Genomic DNA, 7,106 nt, shown 5'->3' with positions numbered 1-7,106 from the left:
GCACCCATGGTACTTCTTTTGAACTCAAGATAAAGGTCCTAGAGTTCCAATTTCCGGCTAAAACTCTGTTAACAGTCCAAAAGTGGCTATTTGTCAATTTCTCCCAATTTTCTGGTGAATCCTCTCTTTTCAAAGACCCCCAAACATTAGGGTGAAGTGCAAAAATAGTCATTTTAAGGCTCCTAAATAAAGTTTAATCAACTTTAAAATCAATTGTAGATTGTGGGACTAGAATTGAATATCGTGTGCCTAAAGTTTCAAACTTTTTATAGGTGGAAGCGGATCTGCTGAGTCAAAAAAAATTGTACAGTACACGAAAGTTAGTGTAAACTATTTCCCATTTGATATAGAAGCATGACATATTATATTAGTATTACTCAACTGCCTAACCAACATGCCTATATAGTTATGGGTATTTAACAATGGAAAGTTCACGTGTTCCCCAACTGTACTGTTGCGGCACCCTTGCCAATGTATTCTCACAAGTTGCCCACGTAAAAAATATTTGGCTTATTATGGCCACTTTTGAGCACCATACTTGTACACTTACTAATGGTTAAGTCCTCGAACAATTTGGACTTTTAGCCTTATCGTAGTTTACTTCTTATCTCCATGTTATATTGACAAGTGGCAGGTTATTATAATGACTTAATGATAAAAAGATACTGCATTTTTTTGTGTAAATCAAGAAGCATGTAAGTCCAGTGATATATATTAGAATTTAGATGAATGATTTTTTTATTTTTTTTTGGGAAATTATTGAGGGGATGATAGTGAAGGGGAACTTTGAAACACAGAAGAGGTATATGTGGTAGAGAACCACACATTTGCCCTCTTAATTGGATATGGTTTAAAATATTCACCTCCAAAAACTGATCCTCAAATTTGTGCTTCTCTGATCATCCACCCCACAATTTTTGTGTCTTCTTCCTAATTCTATTTAATTAATTTCTTGCCCACTTTGTCAGTATTTTTCTTGGTTGGTTCTCTCTATTTTAACAAGTTGTTCACTTGTTTCACTCTGCTCTAAGTGTTCTCAACGGCTTGGGAGTCCAAGGTCTGTTCTAGCTAGACTTCCTTACTCTTTCTTTAGTTTTGTTCTCAAGAAGCTTGTTTGTTTGAGTCCTATTTGCTTTAAGCTGTGTTTAATGCATGTTTGATGCTTTTGTTTAATTCAAGTGAAGAGTAGCATTTAATGCCTAAGTAGCATTTAATGCCTAAAAGACTTAGTCTTCCTACTTTAAATCATTTGTTTTTGTTGCTTTCTGTTATTCAAGGGGTCTGTTCTGTTTCTTCCAAGCTTAATTTCTTCATTCTTGTTTATTATTTATTGATCAAACATGTTAAGTTTCTTGTACCATTCAATCTCATAGAGAATCTATTATTTTTCCTAGTTGCTTTTACATCTTTGATGCATACTTCTTTTTTCACTAATTAAGGTGTGTTTGGTATGACGAAAACATTATCCTGGAAAATATTTTACACGATGAAGTCATCCTTTGGTGTTTGATTGCTCATCAAAAGGGGTGGATGATTTCCTTCACTTGTAGGTGGAAGTCATCTTCTTTTATTTTGTTTATAACCGTGGTGTACGGGCTAACTTGCGCACACCTCGCCTAATTTCCACGGGGCACCTATTACCTCCCATGGGTATCGGGTAACTCTGTCTACCAAGCCCTTAGGCAGATGAGAAAAAATGACTTACTAGTATTTTTAACTCCTCTGGATTTGAACCTGAGATCTCATGGTTCTCAACCACTTTATTGACCACAAGGCCACACCCTTAGGTGCAAAGTCATCTTCTTTCATATGTATCCCGACTCTTGCTTCATATCATTTGTTTTAACAAACTTTTAGACATTAATATCACTCTTTAATACTCACAAATATCAATGAAATACTATCATCGTACTTTATATTATGATAAAGGTACTTATTTTATACCCAACCAAATACTCGAAAATGATCCGGATAAAGTTTCTTGAGGTATTTTCCTTGTTTGCCATCATGTGATTTGACAGCAATATGGTACTTCAAGAAGGCTTGTGTTTATGTATGTGCAATCGAGACTTCACAGACTGAGCTTAAATTATTATGAGACCCCAATATATCCAGCATCTCAATAGTGCTAAATTTTGTGTAGCATTACGAATTTAGAAGGGGAGCACAAATAACTGCTAAAGATGGAGGAAATTACCAATGTTATGGAGTATGAGGAGATTGCCAAGAAAAAGTTGCCAAAGATGGTTTATGACTACTATGCCTCGGGGGCTGAGGACCAGTGGACTCTGGCTGAGAACAGAAATGCCTTCTCAAGAATTCTGTAAGAAGCTCTAGATTTGAGACCTGAATTGCCAACATAAAATATGACTCATGAGTTATATTCACATATGTGTTCTGCTCTTTTTTCAACTGATGCAGGTTTAGGCCCCGTATTCTCATTGATGTGAGCAAAATTGACATGACCACCACAGTGCTAGGATTCAAGATTTCAATGCCTATCATGGTTGCACCTACAGCCATGCAGAAAATGGCACATCCTGATGGTATACCTTACACTCATACTAGTTCATTTAAAGTTTAATCTAACGACATGGACTCGTTGGGTATAACTAAGAATTTATATCATGCGGTTAACACAGCTAACCTTAAAGGACATAATGTCAGTCAATAAGTTAATGGACTATTCAATTAAAGATGTGCTGCAAATAAATCTGGCGAATTGTAAATTGTGAATTTGCATAGTGAACTCAATGCACTTTTGAAAGGCTTAGAGCTCTGTCTCCCTGAGAAAATTGTTGGTCATATATGGGTTACCATTGATCTATAAATGTGAGTCTAGAATTTAGAGAGATCAGTTTTACATGTAGTATCAAACAACCTTTTTAAGTTCTCTAGTATTCTTAATGTGGACAAACTGAAAAGTATTTTGAAGTCTGATTACTTGGTTGCTTTATGTAGGGGAGTATGCTACAGCAAGAGCAGCATCAGCAGCAGGGACAATCATGGTTAGTCTCTCTTGGTTTTCCATACTATCGTCAGTTTTATAATAATGCCTCTAGATTACAAATATGATGGACTATTTAGAGCTGATGTTACAATAATATCAATAAAGTATTTTAGGACTCTTTAATTCGAATATCGTTGCAGCCAATGGTTAGTGACTTTAAATATTCTTTGAAATGTATAGTACAATTGAGTCAACTTTGAAATGTATAGTAATATTCTTTAAATATCTTGCATATACTTGTCAAAAAAATACTATATGAAGTTTTAAGCTTCTGGATGATCGCTTAATGAGGGGGCATCTATTAGTCAGTGCAGGCAGCCCATACTCTATGTGATCCCTATTGTGTCATAACATTCATTTGAATGTTGAATTCTTGCTGGATTTATTTTTTATGGTCTCTTCTCAATCTATTAGAGCTCCCTATAGCTGGCTAAAATGGGTTGAAAGTACAATAAGGTGTCTCTCGAGACCACAGACCTCAGTGAGAAGTATGACATAGCTGGTCTATTACGTTACTCGGACTCTTCGAAAGTGTTGCCGTACCCGTGTCGGATCCTCCAAAAATACACTACTTTGAAGGATCGGACACGCACCCGACGACATTTTAGGAGTGTCCGAGTAACTCCGCGGCTATCAGAACATGTGGTTGATCTCTATAAGACTATAACTATTGCTTGGTTTCTCTTGGATGTTCTTAAACATTGAGGTCAAACTTAAGAAAATACACTTCTTATTCTTCTTTTTGTTTTTCTGTTTTTGGTTCTTTTGTTGGAATTTTCTGTTCAGTGTAATCAAATTAAGCACGTTAGTTAACTTTAGGCATTGGCCAGCAGAAAAGATATCTTGACTTAAGGTATATCTTAGCACCTTAGCTTATATGATCGCTGCCTCTTGCTTCAAGGAGCTAAATTAAGTTATAGCCTTGTATGTTACTGTTATTATTATCCGGGAGAAGAGAGAGGACCTACGTATTAGAACAATGATTTTCTGGTTCTTCAGAAGGCACCTGCAGCCTCAGAAGTTGTTATGATCTAAAGGACATGGGGAAGATAAGAATATAATTTACTGTCACTTAGAACGAGGTTTTTCACTTTGTTAATGTAACGCATATTTGTGTTTCAGACATTGTCATCTTGGGCCACTTCCAGTGTCGAGGAGGTTGCTTCAACAGGACCTGGCGTTCGTTTCTTCCAGCTTTATGTAAGTAATAATTTGCAGCTAAAATTTAGGAGAAATGTACACACTTTATATTTAAGTCTAAACTGTAACTATGCTTTCAGGTCTACAAGGACAGGAATGTTGTTGCTCAACTTGTGAGAAGAGCTGAAAGGGCAGGTTTCAAGGCTATAGCCCTTACAGTTGATACCCCAAGGCTCGGACGTAGAGAAGCTGATATTAAGAACAGGTATACATCCTGATACTGTCACTCCATTAGGTTGTGTTGCCTTTTCAGCGAGCTAATGAGTTAAATTTATTTTCATCACCTTGCAGATTTGTTTTGCCACCACATTTGACTCTGAAAAACTTTGAAGGGTTGGACATTGGCACAATGGACAAAGTGAGTGGAAAAAAGGATACTTCTCTGAGCCGTTCTTCCAACTTTTTTAAGAATCTCTTTATGTATCATCTAAAATTTTCTTTTCGCAGGCCAATGATTCTGGATTAGCTTCGTATGTTGCTGGTCAAGTTGATCGCACTTTGAGTTGGAAGGTACATTACCTTTCTTCAGCTCATCCTACATATTCCATGTTTTTATTCTCCTTTCCATCATTTCGTGAGAATTCAGTAGGCCAAGAACTGTCCGTTAATCTCAAATAGGTAGAAACACTAAAGATATGAAATTCACATTTTTTTTGGCCAATGAGGAAACGAACAGTAGTTTCTCGGTTTGTCAGTAGTTCAATTGCACTTGGGTTAGGATTGAAAGTTGAAACTCAATTTGACATGACAAAAAAAGATTTGAATTCTGTGCTTCAAAATGATATTTCATATGTCAAGGATTTGTTTCTGGACTTGAACAGGATGTACAGTGGCTCCAGACTATCACTTCGATGCCAATCCTGGTAAAGGGTGTACTTACAGCTGAGGACGGTATATGACTTGATTCTCTTAATAATCTACCTCTTCTATTATTCAGTCCTATGCTCATGCATTAATGCTGAAACAATTTACCACCTTGGACTTGCAGCTAGGATTGCAGTTCAGGCTGGAGCAGCTGGTATCATTGTTTCAAACCATGGTGCTCGCCAACTTGATTATGTCCCTGCGACAATCTCGGCTCTTGAAGAGGTACATGACTTGCTTCTAGCCTATTGGTTAGTCTTTGTGGTAGCTTTAGTACACATTCTGATGTGCTACTTACGTGCGATTATTTCAGGTTGTGAAAGGTGCACAAGGCAGGGTCCCTGTATTCTTGGATGGAGGTGTCCGTCGTGGAACAGATGTCTTCAAAGCTTTGGCACTTGGAGCTGCAGGCATTTTTGTGAGTACCATATACTGATTGGACCAAGATTGGCACATAGCTCAATCTTTATCTTTATCTGTTCACCAGTAGACCAAGTAGCGCCTTTTACCAAAATTCTGCCTTGAGAATGATGAATAATTTGAAAGTGATTTTAAAGCTCCCTAATAGTCGTAGTTATACAATAACAACAGCAACGCCTCTGTCCCAAACAAGTTAGTTATCTTCCCTTTTAGGGTGCTATATTGGGAACTTGAAAGTTGATAGAAGTCCTTAGCATTTTCGAGAACCAAGAAAGTGGGCATTCTACCTATATAATTGCTGAATGAAAGATAACAGCCAGGGGCATATGTTGCTTGATGTTATCTGAACCCAGTACTTTCAACTGGGACCATAAATTTTTATGTGTGGAAATCTACTAAAATTGCAACACATAGTAGATATGAACCCATAGAATATAATGCATTTCATGCTAAGGACCTTATAGGTTGAGCCTACAAAGCTTGAATCCTGGATCTGCCTATGATAACGGTAAATATTGGAGAATTGAGTTCCGTAGGTAAATAGGAAATGGGACACTCTTAGACATTCCATAACCAGTTCATTATTGGCTAAGTACAAAGTGGCATATTATTCCATGTTTCCTTCTCGTCTTCACACATTTAGCAAGTAACGTTCTGTGGTGGTCTTGACAGATTGGAAGGCCAGTAGTTTTCTCATTGGCTGCTGAAGGAGAAGCTGGCGTCAGAAAAGTGCTGCAAATGTTGCGCGATGAGTTTGAGCTAACTATGGCACTGAGTGGCTGTCGCTCAATCAGCGAGATTACCCGGAACCACATTGTCACTGACTGGGACGCCCCACGTGCTGCTCTTCCAGCCCCAAGGCTGTGAAAATGTACCTGAAGTTGCAAATTATTTCATCAAAGCAAAGTATTGCCTCACTGTTTCAGAAGCTTATATTTTGATTTGAATACTCGTTTCTGTTTATTGGTTATGTTAAGCTTTTCGTGGTAATGGAGAACTTATAAATTCTGATAAATGGCCAGAGATGCCTCCATTGTACATCCTCTATTTCTATATATCATCATATTGTGGAACTTCCCGCATAAAGTTCTCTGCTCAATAGCCAATACCTAGCAGGGACAGAAATTTTCTTGTTCGTTTTTTTTTTTTGTTTCCCACCCGGTGTCAGGTACCCACATTGGGCCCGATTAAATCCGGATTTGCGCCGGGAACTCCCACATTTGGGGTAAAGTGCTCCCTAACAAAGGCGATTTCGTACCAGGGGACTCAAATAGAAATTTTCTTGTTTGTGCCATGAGTTGTTCTTGGTTGGAACAAACTAGTAGATCCGTATTTTCAAAGTCGTGACATGCTTTGAGACATGGGATACATGCACACCAAGTACAAATGATGGATTATGAATGTATTCTAATCAAAATGGGATATGTGTGTCACACTTATTGACCATTAGGCACACCTTTGGATCAAAATATTCTTCAATCTCCAGCAGACTAAATTAATAAAAATAATCTAAATAAAAACAGATTAAATGAAACGCAATACTCGACAAATTTAGAGCCTGTTTGTTAGTAGGCTTGAAGGATGAGGCTCTGTATTTTTGAAATCTTTAAAG

At 37.5% G+C, this 7,106-nt stretch overlaps 1 protein-coding gene across 1 annotated transcript; it reads left to right on the top strand.

The window, feature by feature from the left end:
- Window positions 1-888: 888 nt before the first annotated feature.
- On the top strand, window positions 889-6,593 carry LOC132037779 (glycolate oxidase 1). The gene is made up of 12 exons (XM_059428393.1): window positions 889-1,057; window positions 2,144-2,323; window positions 2,422-2,546; window positions 2,962-3,008; window positions 4,133-4,210; window positions 4,291-4,415; window positions 4,502-4,568; window positions 4,658-4,720; window positions 5,032-5,101; window positions 5,199-5,299; window positions 5,388-5,492; window positions 6,167-6,593. The coding sequence occupies exons 2-12, from the start codon at window positions 2,184-2,186 to the stop codon at window positions 6,359-6,361; spliced, it is 1,116 nt and encodes a 371-aa protein (XP_059284376.1). The 5' UTR covers window positions 889-1,057; window positions 2,144-2,183; the 3' UTR covers window positions 6,362-6,593.
- Window positions 6,594-7,106: the final 513 nt, after the last annotated feature.

The sequence above is a fragment of the Lycium ferocissimum genome, chromosome 11 (genome assembly GCF_029784015.1).
Source record: "Lycium ferocissimum isolate CSIRO_LF1 chromosome 11, AGI_CSIRO_Lferr_CH_V1, whole genome shotgun sequence".
In the NCBI taxonomy this organism is placed as follows: Eukaryota; Viridiplantae; Streptophyta; class Magnoliopsida; order Solanales; family Solanaceae; genus Lycium; species Lycium ferocissimum.
Note: the sequence above shows the minus strand (reverse complement) of the source record. Positions and strands in the feature narration are given on the sequence as shown.